This window comes from Uranotaenia lowii, chromosome 2, assembly GCF_029784155.1.
Source record: "Uranotaenia lowii strain MFRU-FL chromosome 2, ASM2978415v1, whole genome shotgun sequence".
In the NCBI taxonomy this organism is placed as follows: Eukaryota; Metazoa; Arthropoda; class Insecta; order Diptera; family Culicidae; genus Uranotaenia; species Uranotaenia lowii.
The window spans coordinates 372,869,870-372,891,094 of NC_073692.1; the positions used below are offsets into that span (position 1 = coordinate 372,869,870).

Genomic DNA, 21,225 nt, shown 5'->3' on the forward strand with positions numbered 1-21,225 from the left:
ATCTGAGACGAACGAGCAATACCCATATTTGGTTTATGAAATTAAAATAAAGAAGAAGTATAAGGAAATGTTTGAGTTTTTTTTTTCTGTAAAAGATGACGGTGCCCAAGTAGGGAGAGGCAAAAATATTTTTTTTTAAGTTGCTTTTTTGTAAATTATTATCAATTCGTTTTAGATACACCTATTTGGGCAATTAGCTGCAGCGTGCGTACTTTGATTCCCGGAGGGGCCGATTCGAAACACCGATATCGATATGATATCGCGTAAGTTATTCGAATATTTACATTATACTCTCGGCCAGACTTTTAATGGGACCTATTTTTCTTTCCGGGCCATGATGGCTGACTACTCCCAGCAAATTTCGACCATGTAAGACCATAAAAATCGAATGAATATATGATACGATTTTCTACATTCAGGGGAAATATCTGTTACAGTTAAAAAAGTCATCCTATTGGATTTTAAGTATCGCTAGTTGAGATGTATCGAATATTTACCTTTTTAACTGTTCGGCCAAACGAATATTCGGTCGAATATTCTATTGAGTTTTAAAAATAAATACAAAACCGATTATTCCGATTTCCTTCTATTTTTTCCATCTTAATTTTTTTTTCAACCAGATGATATTACCAGATGATGTTTTACATGATCTTTTTCAAATACGGATCTCTCTGACTTTCAAAATGTCAGAGTGATGGCGTGTTAATTAGCTTACATGTAATGGAGTGTCAAATAAATTTTAGATGAGTGTAATCATACTTGCCTACACATGTGTCTAGTGTTGATCAAGAAAATTTACATGATTTTGCTAGAATTGCTCGTAAGATGCACACAAAATGTAAACTCACGTTTGAAGTACTATTAATTTTCCTCAGCAGTGTAGATTAACAATACACAATGAAATAAAATGTGAACGTACACAGATTTTTTTTGACTATTACGTGTCACTGAAAACTGCAAATTTAAAATAAATCAACTGCAATCAACAAAACCTGTAATTTTAAATAGTTTTTCTTAAAAGTTAAGGAAGATTCATTTATTATTACAGCAAATGTCCTGTAAAAAAGTTGTACACTAAAAATTAAATTTCACATTTTCGACCTGTAGAATTACGGTAAATGTCCTGCTCCTTTTTGTTACAGGACATTTGCGTAATTTTACAGGAAATAATTTTTGCTGTGTAGGTTGACATGAAACAAGCTTAAAAATAACATGAAAACACTCGATCTTTTTCTACCCATGTTCTTACATGTGAGGTTACATAGATTGTCGAAACTGGAAATATTTGTTTATGTTTTTTACATGTCTTTGCGAGCGATTTCCATTTCGAGTCCAAAAATGCAAAATTCCGTGCAACATAACATTACATTTTTTTCTGTGTATAATTCAATTGACTTCATCGAGATGAATACGCTGCTAGATTCTACAGCAGAAAACGCTCATCGTACCCCGATTAATGGTGCTTAAACTGCCCCAGTGGGGGTTTTCATTATGCCCCTACAGTGACTGATTTTCAGCTTTTGGCAAAAAAAAATTGAAATGCATTTTAAAAACGTTTTTATCTACTTTTTCAAGTATAAGTCCGTTGGGAAACAGCCTTTTTTAGTGTCTGAACACGAAACAATTAAGTAGCTCACAAATTTTAGCTGTTTTTTAAGGTTAAATAAGCGTTCTTCTTAAGGTGGCCATTATGCCTTTATCTCCAAAAGACATGCAAAATTTCAAAGAGAAATTTGAGTTTTTTGTTTGATTTAGCAAATAATCTGAATACACCTAGGAAAAATCAGGGAAGTTCTGAACAATATCTGGGCATCCCAGCCAGATTGGATTTATGGGCAAGCCTGGACTTATCATAAAAAGTCTAGAATAAACGATAATCAAAATATAAAGCGATACTTGTCAGCATTCTCCTGTCCGATCTACAGTGAAAGATACACGGATACCGGGATACACCTAAGATGATTTTTTTTATTTGGATTTCAACACTTGGTCTTTAGTTTTCAAAATGGCGTTTCGGATGAAATATTTGTCATAATTAAGGTTTAAGGAAAACCCGTATTCAAAAGAAATCGGCCAAAGGAAATCAAAGTTATTGATGAAAAAATGGTTTTTCATGTTTCTCCCGCACAAAATGTCTCCAAATCCCATACAAACTTCAGGCTCGTTGAGCGGCCGATCTGGCTCAAATTTGGCATGCGATCTTCTAGAAGGCCTAGGATCAATTTTAGCCTGCACCGCATAAAATTTCACAAATTTTAAATTTCCCATACAAATTTGGGGCAGTCTAGTCTCCATGTCGGGTTCGATTTCCATCTCGGTACTGGGTGTAAAATGTTAATCTTACGTTGCCCATGTCTATTCAGTCTTTAAAGCCTAAATCGGCCAAGACGGTGTATGTCTATCTTTTTTTAAACATTCTTTAATTCCAACTGACGGCAAAACCCCCCAGCCAAAACGAGTTGTGCGTGTGTATGAAAACCGGCCGGCAATAAAAAACTGTTTTAGTTTCCAATTCCCACAAAATAAACACCGGTCAAACGACGAAGACAGCCAATGCAGTGCGCAGTGATTACCTAAAACAGTAGTGGCTGAAAGACTATGGCAAAAAACCATCTCAAATGGTGCCACGGTGTGCCAAAATACGTTATTAAAAATAAAAAATGACCACCAAAACGGCACTCGACATTCAAAAGATATAGTATTCAAGCATCTATCCTGAAAATTTGGAAATGTTTCATCGGGCTTTTTTGAAATTAGAGCGATTTTAAATTTTGAGTCAATTTGCATTAGATTTCCAATGAGGTTTTTCGACCTTATGTTCTATGGCCTTGGATTTTTCTGACTACACATATTTTATGACATTCATCCAGTTCAATGACTTTATAGAAAATTTCATGCCCGACAACTTTGTGGAAGACCGGAAAAAGGTTTATGTTGATCCTGAAAAGTTATTGGCAATTTTCTAAAACTTTATTAGACTGATTGAAATTTTTCCATGTTTCTTAAGTATTTTTTCAATTCCGCTTCACTAAAAAGCGAATTTCTTTCCAGGCGTAGTTTGAATCATTTTTGGGTCTTCGATCAAGTTGTTTGGGATAGAATTTTCAGCACAAATGTGTATGTAATAGTAAATCTATGGGTAATAGTCATCATACGAGCTCACAGCTCTTTGAAACCAACTGCTCCTGTATCTGCCCAGAATGTGTTCGAAATGAAAGTTGACAACAACTTAAGCGTGAGGAAAACCCTTAGTATTACACGAAACATCCGTAACATGGGTATATATTTTGAGCCTAATCTTAAAGAAAAGTTAGGCTCATATAACCGGCAATTAAGGGATTTATTCGATATCAAGAAGTTGGGTGATATGGGAGGAAACGAAAGCTTCAAAGAAGCACCTGTAGTATACTGCGTCGATGTAAAAGAAATTATTCAAAAGATTCGAGACTCGCGAAATATGACTGATGAAGAACTAATTTTTAAATTTGGAATGGACGGTGGAGGTGGTTCTTTTAAAATTACTTTGTCGGTGATTTCACTGGGACAGCAGTCCAACGCTGAACGTTTCAAGGGTGGCGGTGTTCGAAGGTATTTTAGAAATAGTTATGAACATTAGGCTTTTAGTATAATAACGTCAAATTATTTAATGAACTATTAGGCTTTTGATTCTTGCTCTTAAAAATATGAGAATATTGCTCCAATTTGGAACGCGCTACAGTTGCAACACATCGATGAATATGTTGCAGGAGATTTAAAAATCAGTTGAAGCAACGAATCCAGAGCTAGCAGAATTGTGGACTGCAAAGGCAGGAGTGAGGCATCTCCAACAAACGTTTGGTTTCACAGGGAAAGCTTGCCATAATCTAATGGATTCTTCAGATGTGCTTGAAGGTCATTTTGATGTGCAAGAACATTGAAAGGTAAGTAAAAAAGATGAATAAAAAAAACACTTAAAACTGTAAAAATACCGATATCGCAGGCACTGAAGCTGTTCCAGGAGATTTACAAGGCATGCTTTAAGGAAAACTTAGATTCCGAGTACACATCACTCGTTGATGAGTTTTCTACAGTGTGGGAGAATCTTAAACTGCCAAACTCTTCCAAATTCCACATTCAACGATTCTATGAAAAGGATTTTTGCGAATACCGGAAAATCGCTGGGTGTATTCGGAGAGCAAGCCTCGGAGAGTGTTCATCATGATTTTTCAGAAACGTGGAAACGATATCAACCCAAGTAACCAAAAGTTCCGTAAAACATTCTCTTAAAAGCTTACTCAGCCCTGCTCAAGGGCTGTATAGCATTCTATTCAGCTAGAAATTTAAGTTCATATCCACACTCTCAAGTTCCATATCTAAAGCTGAGTAGAAGGCTATTCAGCCTTTGCATGAACTTTAAAAAAAAACAGAAAATGGACAAAATAAAGCGTTCACATTTTTTTTTGTTATTTATCTTACAATTACCAATGAAATCTGTTTGTTTTGAATCCTTTTCTCTAAATGAATATCATACTTACTCTAAAACTTGCTTCTCGCTTGGGGATTTGAACCTGAACCCTCCTGGTGAAAGCTGAGCATGTTACCTTTGTACCATGGGCGATTCTTATGGTATCGATGTTCAGAACATCAATTTAAACAAATTAAGGACTATCCCTTCTCAAAGTAGGCTTTTTACCAAAAGATAAACAAACAATCACGGAATTAAATTCAGCAAGATTTGGAATTGAGCTAACGTTAGTATAAAGTTTGATGTTATTTTTGTGAAATCTTTTTTGCACCACATTCTTTCTTCTACTTGTTCCGACAGTTTAGAAAGAAAACTTCTTAAACTATCAAACCAAGAAAAGTTACAGAAGGACTAATCAGAAGAAAATGGAAAATTTAGTGAGGATTAAAAGCAAACTGAAAAAGGAGGCAACAACCAGAAAATCGTAAGTTTTGATAAATATTTTTGTTCCTTCTGAGTGTCTATTATGTTTTATGATTTTCAGGATGCTTTCGAAGTTTCGGACAGTTTTGGAAATGAATTTATAAAACGGTTCAACTAATCGGAACGGTTCGTTGTCCTAGACGGAAAACCTATGCTATCAACTGATAATCCTGTGCTTGGTCACTATCCTGCTTGATTCGACCTTATTGTCAAAGTAATTTGCAAGATGAGTCTATCAATGAAATGATTATCACGATGCTCAAGTTAGAGGAGAAAAATAACTAAAATCCAAAAACGACGTTTGATTTGAGGTTTGAAACATTAAATTGAATTCATTAATAAAAACGGTTTCTCTCAATAAAATGTTATGGGTTTTCATTTATTTTTGAAAATTAACCATTTTCTTCATTTTAAGCTTTCAGCATCTTTCTAAACTCATCTGGAGTTTAAAGTTTTATTCCTATATAATTTAAAACCTATAAATAAATCCTTTGACAGCGTAGTAATAAGGGTGTAATAATAACTTCTCGAAGGAAAATTAAACGAAAAATCGGATTGTCAATGAAGAGATGTGTTTTTTTGTTTCGGTTTATTAGATATAAATATTGTTCAAATTTAAAACGTGAAATGAATTTTTAAGACAATCTTTAAGGTTTATGACATCTTTCCATTTGGATCAAAACAGTTGATTTATTTGTGGGTTTATTTCGTTGTTCGTATATTCGTAGCTCTGATTTTCTGTTATTCTTTCTTGTGCAATATCTTAATGCTTACGTTTGCATTGAAGTTCTTTAGAAGTTCCTCATGGAACCAAAAAGTTCGTAACAAGTTCTGCATGAACCCAAAAAGTTCGTAAGAAGTTCTGCATGGAACCAAAAAATTCGTTAACAGTTCGTAACGAAGCACGATACGCCAAATTGAATCCTGGATTTTTTAAGGTACTTGGAACGCACAAAAATGTTCCATGCTACTTGTTTAGACTTTTTATGTTCGTTCAGAAGTCCAAATCAAGCACTTTTTTTCATTTCTCTCGAGTACCTTTTATACAGCCAAATGTGAACTTTTGATGCACAAAATTAAGTATTTTTGCGACTTTTGGTTACTTGGGAAACCCCCGATACATCGAAATTGTACTATGATCATCTCTCAAATGCTGTAGTGGACTATAACAGTGGTCATCTGTGTTGATTTTTAATTTTAAATAAAAAATATCGTTTATTTTTATTGTTGAATCCAAGAAGGTAATCAAAAATGACCATTTTAAAGCCAATATTACGCTATATACCTTGTTCGACTAAGCACATTTTAAGCACGAAAAAAATGGTTGAAGACCCAAAAACGATTCAAACTACGCCTGGAAAGATATTCGCTTTTCAGTGAAGCGGAATTGAAAAAAACTTAAGAAACATGGAAAAATTTCAATGAGTCTATTGAGGTTTTAGAAAATTGCCAATAACTTTTCAGGATCAACTCAAATCTTTTTCCGGTCTTCCACAAAGTTGTCGGGCATGAAATTTTCTAGTCATTCAAGTCATTGAACTTGGTGATTGTCATAAAACATGTGTAGTCAGAAAAATCCATGGTCATAGAACATAAGGTTGAAAAACCCCATTGGAAATCTAATGCAAATTGACTCAAAATTTAAAATCGCTCTAATTTCAAAAAAGCCCGACGAAACATTTCCAAATTTTCAGGATAGATGCTTGAACACTATATCTTTCGAATGTCGAGTGCCGTTTTGGTGGTCATTTTTTATTTTTAATAACGTATTTTGGCACACCGTGGCACTGGATAAGATATCGGACTGACAAGCCGAGATGAGAATGTTGCAGTGAGTTCGATGTTCACTATATTTTTTTTTGGATGAATTATCCAATAGGATGAAAATCCCATAAAATGTTTTTCTTGTTTAGCTTGAATGTCATGTCATGCATCATTTTGCTTGGAAGCTCCATTCTTTCTGCCAGTAGTGCTTTTCCAATCATATCATTTTTGGTTCAGTACACTTTCAGCGCATTTTCGGCACAGAGATTTGCCAAATAGGCATTGAATTTTGGCAACCTCTTCTATGGGTGTACTATTTTAGCTTCTTTATATGGCAAGATGGAAAGATAAGAATTTGGAAACTTTCACAAAAAGCAATTGCCATAAATCTTTTATTCAGTTATATACTTATTGGAAGCATTATGTATCTTTCAAGTTATTGCATTGAGTTTTTTTCCCTAATGTCGACACACAAGACGACAGCCTATTTCATTTCTTTGTCCTTAAAATATTTTAATCACCCCTCGCTTTCGAAAAATGGAAATACAGAAAGCTCTGACAGTAAAAGCACTGATGAAAAGAGTGTCAAAAAAAAAACTTATATGAGGTCCTTGGAGCCAGAGGGGTAAAAGTGCATAGAACCTAATTTCGAGAATACACGCTTTTAAGTAGTTGTGATTGGTCATATTCCATGCATTTATCGAAAATATGGACTCTTCTATCGAACGTAAAAGTATGTAAAGAAAGTTCCAAAAATCTGAAAAAAACACCAAAAATGGTTAGAAATGTGAAGAATTGTTTGGCATTATCAACTCAAAATCGATCATTTTTGCACTTATACTCCTTTGGCTCTAAGGGCCTCATATGAAAATTACTTTCCATGCACCGTCCATGCATGATCTACTGATGGTGGGCCAGAAGCTTCCAACGAATGCATCTGCCAGGCACTTGAAACGATTCAGCCGAAAATTTGAATGCTTGCCAAAAAATCTGCAAAACGCTTGGGAGGCGGAATAGACGAAAAAACTGCAACAATCCGAACATCCGATTGCCGTTTAAATTGCGGAAGGCTTTTCGCGTTTCTTTCTTTCTTCCTTCGGATGCAGCATCTAGCTTTCTGGGTCTTACTGAAGTTGCCAGCCTTAAAGTGTTCCCTTTCTTCTATCAAATATTTGAAGGTTCAAAGAACAATCAACTTATCGTTGAAAGTTTGACTTTTAATACCTAAATTTGAGTTAAACTGTTTTCTCTTTTGAAGTTTTAGGTTTCGAGTTTTCTTAAAAAAATCAAATCTCACAAATATTGATGAAAATACGCTTGGCAACCCTGTTATTGATTGGCTCGATTGTTACGGTAAGAAAATCTGGCAAACGTTCATGCATTCTTCGAATGGCGAGCAATATCGTGCAAAATGTACCCGGGTTCTTTTGTGCAAATCCGATAATTCCGAAACGTCGAGAAGTGCAAAATTGGCATTGAACCTCAAAAATTAAACTCACATATATCTTATTTCATTTCCCAAAAAACCACAAGCTCACACATGCTTGCAAAATCACATATTCCAAGTTCATTTCGCGCCGACGAGGGTAAAGTGCAGTACCTAGTAGCAAAATTCTAATTTATGGTTATTAACTAAAAGCATCTATAAATAGCACACACAGTTATGAAGAGAATATGCATATTAGCCTGCTTCCGCCCAGTTTTCCTCGTACCTCCCTTAAAATTTTCTCCATCAAATGGTTCAAAATTCAAAATGCCACCCCCGCCTTGCTTCGAATTTTCTGTGAATAATAAAACAAACCGCGCCGGAGCTAGGCCATGCCCGTGGAAAATGAAATGGTCGAATAAAAACAACGCTGAAAACCCATCTCGAACGGTGAAGATTTTTCCGCCGGTTTCAACCGCCGAATAGAGGTTTAGGTCAGTCAAATTGAATGTTTTGGTTTTGGTGACACAGAAAATTTAATGGATCCCTCCCTTTTTCGCATTGTTGGAATACTTATTGGCGGCGCGTGTTCTTGAAATATTTTTCCTTTCGCCTCACCACCTTACTTTTCTTTGTTGGGAAAACATTTGCCCAAACAAGTTTCCAATGGCAAGGTAATGGACACAGAACAGCCTTCTGGTGGTGGCGTCTAAATGTGGGTGGTACGGTACGGTAGGTACAGATTCATTCATGATTTGCTTATTGCGCTCGATTGAGCACTAATGACTTACTGGCTTGTGAGCCGGTTGGCTGGCCCCAGGAATGAAAACATAGAAACGGCAGACCATATTTTTCCAGGAGCTGTTTTTCCCACGGAAAATTGATTCTTGGAAATGACGACCTCTAACAGTGGTCAAATTATGTCGTTTGTTTGGCGCGGCAGGACGATTAGCTTTCAGATTTTGGATACCGATAAGAAATTTGTTAAAAACTTAACTTTGAATTTTAATTTCATGTTTGAAGGCTTTTCGGTTGAGTATTAAATTAGCAAAGGAGAATAACAATCGAACGTAATGAAAATTATAGATGGATATATTAAAAAATAAAGAACAAAAGATTATGAAAATAAAAACCAAGAGCGTGTTGTGGGAAAACTTTTGGTCGTACAAGACCGTTTGTCTTGTTTGATAAAAAAATGGCAAAATTGACAAAATTGACAAAATTATCAAAGTTGGCCAATGGGGTAGGTTTTCTTGATCACTAGTTCAATTTCCCATTAAAAGATGGCACTTATCAAAATGGTTCCTTTGGACAAAAATTTGTATGGAAAAATTGAGAGTTACCTTTTTCAATTCTTTTTGACGTAACTGGCACACTTTTTTAAAACTTCCAAAGGTTCCAACACATATTCCGGATCGTTTGCACCCGGTGCCGGTATCGAACGAGGTGATGAAAGTTGTTAAAATCGCGAAAAACTGTCGGTGAGAGAGTATTTTTTGTTTGTTTTGATGTTATATTCTAGGGCCAGCCGGGATGCCTGTTGAGATATATTTTTATGTTTCTTAAAATTTTCTGACTTGACACAGAATAAAAATCCAAATGTAAGATTTGTTTTTTTGTTAAAACTGTTATGGTAAATCTTAACGGCAGCTGTCAAGCTATGTTTCGGAAAATCCATGGTAGTACTGTTACAGAAAGTTCCTAATTTGACTATACTCGATTAAAGGGATTTGGAAGTGATTGAGCTTGAGTAAATTATAAGCAAGAGACTTAAATGGCAGACGGATTGATTTTGGATATTAACTACGCTTAACGAGAAGGTTCAATTAAAGCGTTTACCCGCTTTACCTCCAACAGAGTGTTATCAAATATTTAAGTATGTGAAACTTTAGCAACAATGAATTAATAGCGTTTCTTTTACTTAAAAAGCTGAAACTTTTTATTTGTTGACCATAAATTTTACATTTGTAATTGATTCTCAAAAAAACTTTCCAATATCAAGGAAATTTTTTAAATAAAATGTGTGCTGATTGTTTGTAATACCGTTTGGCATCTCAGATCCGCAGTTAGGTAAATAAATTTTGATTCTACAGAAAACTTTTGAACGTGCAGTTTTCCGATGGCTACTATGTGTTAAATCAAAACGGAAAACCAAAATCAAAATAAACCGGAGAAAATTTTCTCTCTTTTAACAGATTCCCTCTCCCCACTGAGAGGGAACTTCAAACTCACTTCAAACGGTCGATATTTGCAGGCGTTTGCCGACAAGCCCCATTGAACAAAATTGATAAAATTGACATACATAATCTCAAAAAAACGGCAGTTCACAAAATTAACGAAATTGACAAATTGGCAAAATAAACAAAATTGATAAAATTTATGAAATTAACAAAATTGAAGAAAATGACAATACAATACAAAATTGACAAAACTAAACATATTAACAATATTGACGAAATTGAAAATTGAGGCAAATTTACAATATTGACAATTTTAGACCAATTGACAAAATTGACACCAAATAGAAACCATATTGCCACAATTGACGAAATTAACAAAATATACAAAATTGACACAATTGATAAAATTACCCAATTTAAAAAAAAAATGACAAAATTTTTCAAAAATGAAAAAAATTAAAAAAAATTATAGAAATGACAAAATTCCGAAAAACGAACAAAATCACAAAAGTTGATCAAATCGACAAAATTGATAATTGATAATTTGAAAAATGTATAAAATTGACAACAATTTTATAACTGTTGTCATTTGTATCAATTTTTCCAGTTTATTCAATTTTGTGAATTTTGTAGTTTTTGTCATCTTTACAGTTTTGTCATTTTTAATAATTTAGACATTTTTTTCAATTTTAAAAATTTTGTCTTTTTTTTCATTTTGGTCAAAATTGCCCATTTTTCATTTTTTTTAAATTTTGTTAGTTTTTCAATTTAGTCCATTTGGTCATTTTTATATTTTTTGTTATTTTCGAAAATTAAAGATTTTTTGTTAATTTTGTACATTTCGTCCATTATGTCAAAATTTTTAATTATAACAAAATCCACGAAATTTAAAAAATGGTAAAACGGCAAAATTGAAAAAATAATGACAAAATTTTCAAAATTGGTCGATTCCCACCGCTTCCAACTAGGTTAAGGAACTTGTATAACTCCACGGGCCTAGGAAAATTAGTTACCTACAACGGTCTCATAGCAAAACTGAGAGGAGTAACAGTAAACACGACAAGCAGCGGAACAGAATAAAATTGTGCTGCTTCATTTTTTTACGTCTGATGATGGGTTGAGAACAGTAACCCGAAACTTTACGTAAATTTAAAAAAAAAGTTGTTTCACTCATTGAAAAAACTCAATAAGCAAAAACCGTATTAAAATTGTAAACTCTAATAGGTATAAAAGGAAACTCTATGTCCAACGAGTTTCCGTAACTGAACCATTCCAGGAGCTAGCCGATAAAGCAGTCCGAGTCGTGCTGAAAATTGCATCGGTGAGTAGAAATAAGAAGAAGACTAAAGGGTGATACGGTCAAAATTTGGTAAGGGAAAACGCGTGTAAATCGGTGAAATCGTTTATTTAAAAAATCGAATTAAATTTCTTTTTCATGTTTAATTAGTATAAAATTCAGGGAAAATATTCAGTTAGGCTTCTGCTTTTCCAAATTCGAATTGCCGAGCCTTACGCTTAACCCCTGCCATCAAATTTTGTACAGCCACCTTGTCCACCTTCTTCGCCGCAGAAAGCCAGTTTGCCTTGAACTGCTGCTCGTCCTTAGCAGTTTTTTTGGTCTTCTTTAGGTTTCGCTTGACAATAGCCTAGTATTTCTCAATTGGACGGAGCTCTGGCGTGTTGGGAGGGTTCTTGTCCTTGAGAACCACCTGCACGTTGTTGGCGGCGTACCACTCCATGGCCTTTTTACCGAAATGGCAAGATGCCAAATCCGGCCAAAACAGTACGGAACAACCGTGTTTCTTCAGGAAAGGCAGCAGACGTTTATTCGAACACTCTTTCACGTAAATTTCCTGGTTGACAGTCCCGGATGCTATGAAAATACTGCTTTTCAAGCCACAGGTACAGATGGCTTGCCAAACCAGATGTTTCTTTGCTTGAAAATATCTGCTACTTTTCCCCTTCCTTTTGCCATATAAAACTCCTGTCCCGGAAGCTGCTTGTAGTCGGCTTTGACGTAGGTTTCGTCGTCCATTACCACGCAGTCAAACTTCGTCAGCATCGTCGTGTACAGCCTCCGGGATCGCGCTTTGGCCGTCGTATTTTGTTTATCATCGCGATTTGGAGTCACTACCTTCTTGTAAGTCGATAGTCCGCCTCGTTTTTTGGCTCAATGCACGGTTGTAGACGATACACCCAGCATATTTGCGGCATCTCGGAGAGAGAGGTTAGGGTTTCGCTTGAAACTATCGGCAACTATCTTTGTCGTCTCAGCGGCTTCCGGTTTTCGATTTCCCCCCGATCCAGACTTCCTGGCTGTCGACAAACGTTCCCCAAACACTTAAATTACATTTGTAACGGTTGATTTGGCAACTTTTAGCGATTTTGCCAGCTTTGCGTGCGAGTAACTCGGATTTTTGCGATGCGCGAGCAAAATTTTGATACGCTGCTCTTCTTCCTTGGACGGCATTTTGATAACTGAAGAGTGAATTCCAAAATCAAAATAAGAGCAACATTCTACACACACACACTCACCTTTCAAATGAGGGGTGTTCAGGTTTTTTAAATGCAAAATTGAAAGAAATACGTCATGTTGATATTGACCAAATTTTTACCGTATCACCCTTTATGCTACATTTCAAAAGTATTGAGCAAAGCTGATAAAATGCCAATTGCTTTTTGAAAGAGTGCTTTAATGCTGGTATAAAGCTCTAAAAATGCAAAGCTTGAATGCTTATGATTACTTGGAATTTTTTTTTCAATTCATTAAGGAATCAAATTGCAGGTGATCATAGTTTCAAAGATTTAATCCTTCACTATTTAAACCTTTAAATCCATTGTTTATTATTTGAATATTAATAAAAATAAATAAAATTTTAGGACTTAATTTCGATAGTTAGGATTTTAAATAAATACCCAACGGTTATTGTAAAATAACTCAAAACTGAATAATTTTATAGAATCTACATATTATTTATATTCTTTATGTGTGGATTGTTCAAGCAAAACTGTTGTGAGAAAACCGTCCCCCTCACCCCCATGAGCCAGTTCTTCCTACGGCCCTGAGACTAGCCATATAAAATCTAAAAGCCCATGACAAAGTATAGCAAAATAAGATTACCTTACCCTATTTCAAGTTATAAAATCGTTCAATTAGCTTTTAATATTCTTAGTTTTAAATATTACTTAAGAATTTGTTTATTTACTTCAACGTAATTTTTCCCAATTCGTATAAATGAATGAAGAAATCAAGTAGGTATGTCTGATGAACAATGGCAACACAACGAAAAAAAAAAATGATAGCTCTATGCTAGGAACGCTACAGGGTGATCATTCTAGAAAAAAATTCTTTTTAAAATGCCATACATTTAAGTAGATATAGGGTGATTTGCCAATCGTTGTCCCCTTACCCATTGTTGCACAGCATGACTAAACTTGTCCATATTTCAGCTGATTTTCATCTTTTTCTCAAAAATAATACTGAATCATGTTAATTGTAATGTTTACTGATTGAATTTGGCTTTTTAAGATATTTGCTTATGTAAAATATGCATCTAACGACATTTTTAATGTTTCTAGTTTTTTTCGTGCTGTTTTTGTGATAATTGTTAAACAAAACCTTAAGATTCCTTCCACGGTAAATAAGGTTTTACGTCAGAACAAAAAAAAATCGTATCGAGTTTCTTTACGAAACGTTTGTTGGACACTTTTAACACCATGAGTTTATAAAAAAATATGATCCATACATAATCAGAGAAAATATCGGATCGTGCAACAATTGGTCCGCTCAATTTCTTCCTGCCCCATTGTTGTATATAAGTCCGCTGCAAGATATGTATGGAAATTTAAAATTTATTAATTTGTATATCTCCAAAATTTTTTGTTGTTGCTTTTAACTGCTACAAATAGAATTAAATTTTTTTAAAGCAATTCATTAAATCCTGAATAAGCGCAACGTGTATTGATTTCCTTCAAGAATTTTTTTAAACTTATTTTTTTTTATTTTTGAATTATTTAAAGGTTCTTGCTATACATTTCATGTGAACAATAACCAATCCTAACTTGTACCCCAAAAATGATATTCGATTTAATACAAAAAATTAAAAATCATATTTTTAAATTTTAATGTTTTTGATTACTTATTTGAAATTTGGTTTTCATCATACGATTAGAAAATAAAAAAAATCTCAATTAACTTTTTTTTTTTATTTTTGCTGATTGAGCGGATATTTACGTTTGACTAGTGATTTTAATCATTTCTGTGCTCTAATTAACTGTTTTCGCCTTAGAATTAACATATTTTATGCACTTCGTGTAGATTTTTAATAATTCAATTTTGGTTTGACACTTCATATTTCTATAAATATATTTTTCTATCTTGAAATCTTAAAATATAAGTTCTAAGATTATTAAATCCGTTGATAACATATGTATTAGACTGGCCCAAATTTGTATGGGATGATTTCTACAACATTTTTTTCAATGCGGCACCCCCTGGATTGGTGCATTTAGGTGAAAAAATGACTTTCTGAAAGTTGCAGGTCATTTGATAGAAGCACGAGCTGGCGCAAAGGACTTGAAATTTGTATGGAGATTTTCGGTAAAATGTATGAAAAATCGACATACTTTCACTCTTTGTGTTCTAAAATATGTTTCCGGTATGCTAGTAGTTCAAACAATGACAAACCAGTTTGAAGAAGATTGTGACGCGATACGAGTAGACTGTGATGAGTTATTTGCAATTGAATGTGTGATTTTTTTTTCGCATTTCATCGATATATCGTGAACGGTGTTATAGGTGGATTATTGGTCTAATATGTAATGTATTAAAGTCCGGCAACTTGCAATGTCTGAAAAGTGTCAAAGTCACTTAAACTGCTTTGGCTTTAAGGGACTACTTTTTTATAAGACTTATTTAGAAATCCTTTATCCTGACTCAGCATTTTATCCAAAGAATCTGAAGATTTCGAAACGACAAATCTTGAAGAATTGCATTTCATGTTAACAGCGAACCCCCAAACAACTCGAAATCGAAGGTTGGAAAACCCGAACTATTACTTATCAAGTGCAATTTTTTTTCCAGAAAATCAAATCTGCCGTTGAACCCGACCAGAAACTTTTTTATGAAGCTTTATTTGGCTCTTATTATTCAGAAAAATAAAAAGTCAAAACTTCGTGAAACTTAATTTGATCAAAACAGTTTTTCAGCCAGAATTGTTGGCAAAGATTTCAATGTGATATTAATCACTTTCAAAATCTATCGACTCCCAAGTGAGTCCTTAAGCAATTATTTTATAAAATCACATATTCTTTATAGGGGTAAAGGGGGTAAAACAGATCGCATATTTCTATCCTTTCACCTGTAAATGGGCACTTAACAAAGCATTGAATATCTTACAGAATTTTCTATGGAATTTCAATGGAACAGAATTTTTTTTTCAATACTGGGCAAATAAGGTCAGATAACACTTTACTCAGATGGTTCCAGTTAAATTAAGCGACAGATTTGAGTTTGTAAGAGAATTTCACGTGTGATAAATGCTATTACAAACTTTCAAACCAGGGGCTTCGCTTTTATTTAGATTTTGGGTCTGAGTTTTCCTATTGTGCATTGGACGGTTTATATGGAAGACCCCTCTCAAAAGGGGCCGTCTCCAAATTGGATTTCATTTGAACTAGAAGTTCTCATAATGAATTTCCGTAACAAATATCAGCCTCTTTGACCACATGGTTACTGACCTTAAGAAGGTTTTTAAAATGTGCAAATATTGGAAAAAATCGGACAACAATTTCGCCGGCACAACATAAAAATTTGCCTGTGCAACTATTGGGCACAGACAAGCTGTTTTATATGATTTTTTTATTTTTATGTCACTTTTTTCGAACACTTCAAAATATTGTTGAGCTTATTCATTTTTTTTTAGGTCGGTGAAAAAAACGTGTGATTCTCCTGATAAAATATTTTTTTCACTAGAGTGTTAGAATAATCATCTGTTATGTACTTTATTTGAATGATTGTGGTTGTCAATAACTATTATGTAATTTTTTTTATCTTGAAGGGCATAATTCTATCTACCAAAACATACGGTTATCATTAGCCAAACCCCATTTATATCACTTCACTCACCTATACTTTGCCGTCGAGATATGATTGTTGCAGTACTTTTGCCGCTGAGTTTGATTCAACAGTATCACTCGCTTATCGGAGTCGTCCAAAGTCACCCCGGAGGTTGTGGCATCGTCGTCATCTGCAAAAAAAGAAAAAAAAAAGACAACCATCAGTAAGACCGTCATTAATCAGAGCTCAATGGAATCGAATAATCTTTACTCTTCCGAAATTGATCGACCAAAATCCGAACCACGTGCTTATCGTTTTTCAATGATTGGGCTGGCTTTGCCGGGGCAAGTTTTTCCAAAGTTGTTCCAATACACCAGCTTCCAAGTTCCATTCGTTCCGTCGTTGAACCGAAAATCGGACCCCCCATCCGTTCGGCCGGAAAATTTCGATATGGGAAAAAGGAAAGAACTTCAAGGCTCCCTCAAAACTGTTCAGCAAACTCGGAGCAAAAAGGATACCGGTTGCAAAAAGCACAGCCCAAGACTGACCCAAACCTCAAGGGTCGAAATTGAAAGATGGAAAACTGGAAACAAGCTACATCTTTACACGATAGGACGTGTGTGTAGAGACTTTCCGGACATGAACGGTTTAAGAAAGGAAAGGATAAACGTTTTCCAATGCAAATGATTGTATTGTGTGATGGATATTAACTATCCGGTGTTACTCTGGAAAAGACCTTCGGCTTTTATGAGTGGGTAAAAGTCCCTCCAGGGTGGGTCAATTTAAAAAAAAAAAAACGACAAAAAAAATTTTGTTCAAAAGAAAAGTCAGACAACTAAATTTTAAAATGTAAAGTGAAAAAACGGAATAAAAATATTAATAATTTTTTTTAAGGAAATTCAGAAATTTTAAATCGACTCGATCGATTGGCGCAAAATGTTTGAACGTTCGGAGCCAAATGAGCGTAAAATTGTCCGGCACATCAATTTTTGATTCCAAACCTTCATCTGTGAGCTCGGGAAAGCGAAGTCGATTTCGATTGATAGCAAAAGAAAACAGAAAAGGGTACCAAGGATCCTTAAGAAGCTAGAATGGTGGAACCCCTGCATAAATAGAAGAACGATTTGACATGGCTAGACATGACGAATGATTGAAAAGTGAACAGTTTTACTTACTGTCTGATTGACATGGGACTTTGTACACAAAGTCGTAATGAGCGTGAGACTTGGAAGGGTTTTAAAGGAATGATGGATTGCAATGTTTAAAATTATCATCGTTTCGAGGAACCCGTATAATTGGGCTTGTAAAAAGGGATGTAAAACTTTTAAGACTGCATATGTCAATACAATTCAACATTGTTTTCTAAAAAAGTTCACAAACGACAATTTTTCAACGTCAACGTTGAACGGATTCATTCGTATTTTGTTGTCGGTACTCCCAAGGAAAAAACTTATAACTACAAATTTTAATCTTAGAATAGAGTCAGTTTCCGGAAAGAAAATATAAATTTCTGAAAAGCATTTAGTATAAATTTCCCAAAAAAAAGGAAAGCAAGTTTATAATCATACGAATTCCAGGTATGAATACCAGCGAAAACGATTCGTTTTAGGAGGTCGAAGATATTAACGAAAAAAGAGTCGTTTTCTTAGTACACTCACTGTAATTATTTGTACAATCGCACTTGTTCAAAGAATGAAACATGTTGTATAAACCCCTCAGTGAATTGTTTACATCAGTTTTGAAAGAAATATTTCTGTTTTGGTTTCATTCGGCAGCTATAGCTTTAAAAAAATGGGTTGAACTGATGAATCTGCGCTGCATAGATTAACAGAATATTGGCTGCACAAAAGCACATTACATCGTACAAAATACCAAATATGAAATTGTACAAGATCTTTTCCTTTCACGGCGACCGTCAAAAGTTTATTGGACGAGTTTTAGCATGGTTGCACATCGCTTTCTGTGTATCCTTTATGAATTTTAAACAACTTATGTTTAATTTTTTCTATCGTTCTTCGCACAGTTGAAAATGGTGCATTCATGAACTTTTCAACTATGTTAAATCAGACAATTAGATTCATACAGATTCTGTTTCCAGGATAATGAAACGAATTAGAAAATCTGCACTTATTTGGGTGATACATATGTTGTCAAAAGCTAACTAGTCGTACAATCCACGGATTTTTAGAAAAATAGATAAAAAGCATAGCTGTTAATTACTAGATCTTGGATATTTGTGTGCTTTAAAAGCGCTTGGATGATGTGTAAACAAATGACAAAATGTTTTTTAATTATTGTTTAAAATTCACACGAGTCGTTCTTCTGGTTAGTAATATTTGATTGGACCTCAAGTGTAGTTCAATCATCATCAATATGTATATAATATTATTCAGCCATCATGTAAGGTTGATTCGATTGAGTTAGAACAATTTTGTTTCAACAAAACTATATATTTCATCATTATCATATTTCTTATCATCTTCCCGTTAAACTTTTTTTTTCATAACAGTAACTCTTGAAACACGTTTATATTCAGTCGGAGCCCTCGTTTTTTTAGAAAGAATGTACATTAGACTGGTCAAAATTGGACCATAAAAAGTATCAAACGATTTTGGATTCCATTTGGGCCCAACATCAACTGTGCCAATTTTCGTGGATATAGGATTTGAAATAAGCTGTCGCCAGAAATTCAAAGTATGTATGGTAATAAGTATGGAAAAAAGTGACTTTTATGGGTTTTATGGGTGAAGTTTTTCTTTACATTAAACTTGCTCTTTATTTTGGTACTTGTTTGGGTACCAAATTCGACGAAAATTCCTTGAAAATCGCTTGAATTGTGACTTATTTTTCGGATACCCCAGTTTTAAATATAGGATGGGGGGTATCATGGGCCACTTTTTTTCTTTGCTCCATAACTTCCTTGTTATAAAATTTAGAATGAAATAGATAAATGATATTGTTTTCCTTATTTCTAACGTATCACTAGGAAAATTTATTTCGCCGAGTACTGGCTGTTTAAAAAAAAGTATTTTTTTTTTATTTTGAAAAATTGTAGAGAATTGTGGGACAGCAAATTCAAAATGATCAAATAACATGCAATGCATAAAAACACCAAAATTTGGCCCAAGATACGCCACATTATGTAGCTCATGTTTCTCCAAAAGTTATGATTTGCTAATTTGTTGCGTCTGAGTGACTGATCGATATTTCATTAAAAAAATCCTTTTTTGTGTGAAAGAACAGACTCATAAGCATATGAGCATATGAACTAAGATCATAAGCATATGAGAAGATTTTTGTTTTGTTGAAGATATCCCACAGATGCAATTAGCAGAAGCTTGTTTTATTATGTAAGTACATTTTTTTTGAGCTAGTTCATTAAAAGAAGCATATGAGCATTGAGTACGCAAGTCAACAACATATAGAAATATATGCTTACACAAAGCGACGACGATGACAGTTGGATTGAGATTTTTATCTCAACCAGGGTGGCCAGCGAGTTTCCATTTTTAATTTCCCGTTTTTTCTGTAAGATATTTTATGATCTCCCCGGTTTTAAAAAGAAAAGGTTTCTCTACCAAAGAAGTAGACATTTATGTGTATGAATAGTTTTTGGGATATTTTACAGAAAATAAAATATTAAAAAATTGAAATGCAAACCTTCAAAAAAATCTTTTTGTAAAAATTTATTTTCATGGCTTGGATTTGACAAAATATTACATGGGCTTGTGATATAGCTCAGTAACAAGTCCGATGTCTCCTGAGCCGATGTCCGAGAGTTCGAGCCCAAGATTAAATATCGAACACAGTTGTACCGGATGAGTTTTTCAATAATCATCCACCATTTGCATGTGATATTAAGTCGCGAATGTCGCAAATGCCATAAAGATGGTAAAACGACTATAATCGAAACAAAAAAAAAAAAAAAAAAAAAAATTACATTTATTTAACGCCATGTGACTTAAAAATTTCAAGTTGAAGTTTCAATGAATTTTTTTTTTAATTTTTTTCTGCCTTTTACTGAATATTATAACTATTGAGTTCTGGCTTCTGATACTTCAAATATGATCACGAACAATTAATTTCGGATTGAACTACTGATCCATAAATCAAAACTTAATTTCAAATTGCGATTCATAATTCTAATTTAAATTTTAATTTTAACTAAACTGTTCGATGGAATTCAGTTTTTTGTTGGATTACTTTGTAATATTTTTTAAATTTTGGGTATCTAGAGTCTGAGCTCTGGATGCTGGATTCTGAATTTGCAATAATAAACAAAAATCTAAAAGTTTTCAGTCTGACCCCGAAAATGTACGAATATATTAGTGTCTCTGATGAAGTTTTGAACAAAATAAATTCTAGGCCAGTTCTAAGAAAGGGGGTAAGGATCAATCTCATGTTTCGAAATAAGAATGTTATCAAAATTTTAGATTTCTTTAACCTTTTTTCTTCGTTCAGACTTATTTTTATTTTATTTTTTCTTACTCTTATTCTTTTATTCTTATTTAAAGATTCGTAAAAAAAAGTGCACTTATGAAATATATAATTCTTCAGTATTAGAATGGGCGTAGGCTCATTAGCAACACGTTATCCAAACTTCTCGATTTTGTACCTTAGTGTACCTTCCCAAAATTTAAAGCTTCTGGGAAAAAAATTATTCGCGTTGAAATGAATGCACTTTAGAATTCAAAATATTTATATCTGAGAAAAACGATTCATTCACAATTTTCCCGGTTTTGATACAAGATTTAAGGATTTTTTCCGGTTTTCCCAATTCCATTTTCAATTCCCGGTTTTCCCCAGATCGCTGGTCACCCTGGTATTTGTTTGTATTTGATTTAAATTTTATAATTTTTTTAATTATTTT

At 34.0% G+C, this 21,225-nt stretch overlaps 1 protein-coding gene across 17 annotated transcripts in view; it reads right to left on the reverse strand.

Moving 5' to 3' along the window:
* Positions 1-21,225, reverse strand: part of LOC129749354 (probable phospholipid-transporting ATPase IA) — a 267,863-nt gene that overhangs the window by 104,624 nt on the left and 142,014 nt on the right. For all 17 annotated transcript variants that reach the window (XR_008738026.1, XM_055744303.1, XM_055744302.1 and 14 more), the window contains one exon: positions 16,425-16,545. Coding sequence is in view for 16 of the 17 variants with exons in the window: in XM_055744303.1 (XP_055600278.1) it covers positions 16,425-16,545 (121 nt within the window). In the remaining variant the exon portion in view is untranslated. The remainder of the gene's footprint in view (positions 1-16,424; positions 16,546-21,225) is intronic.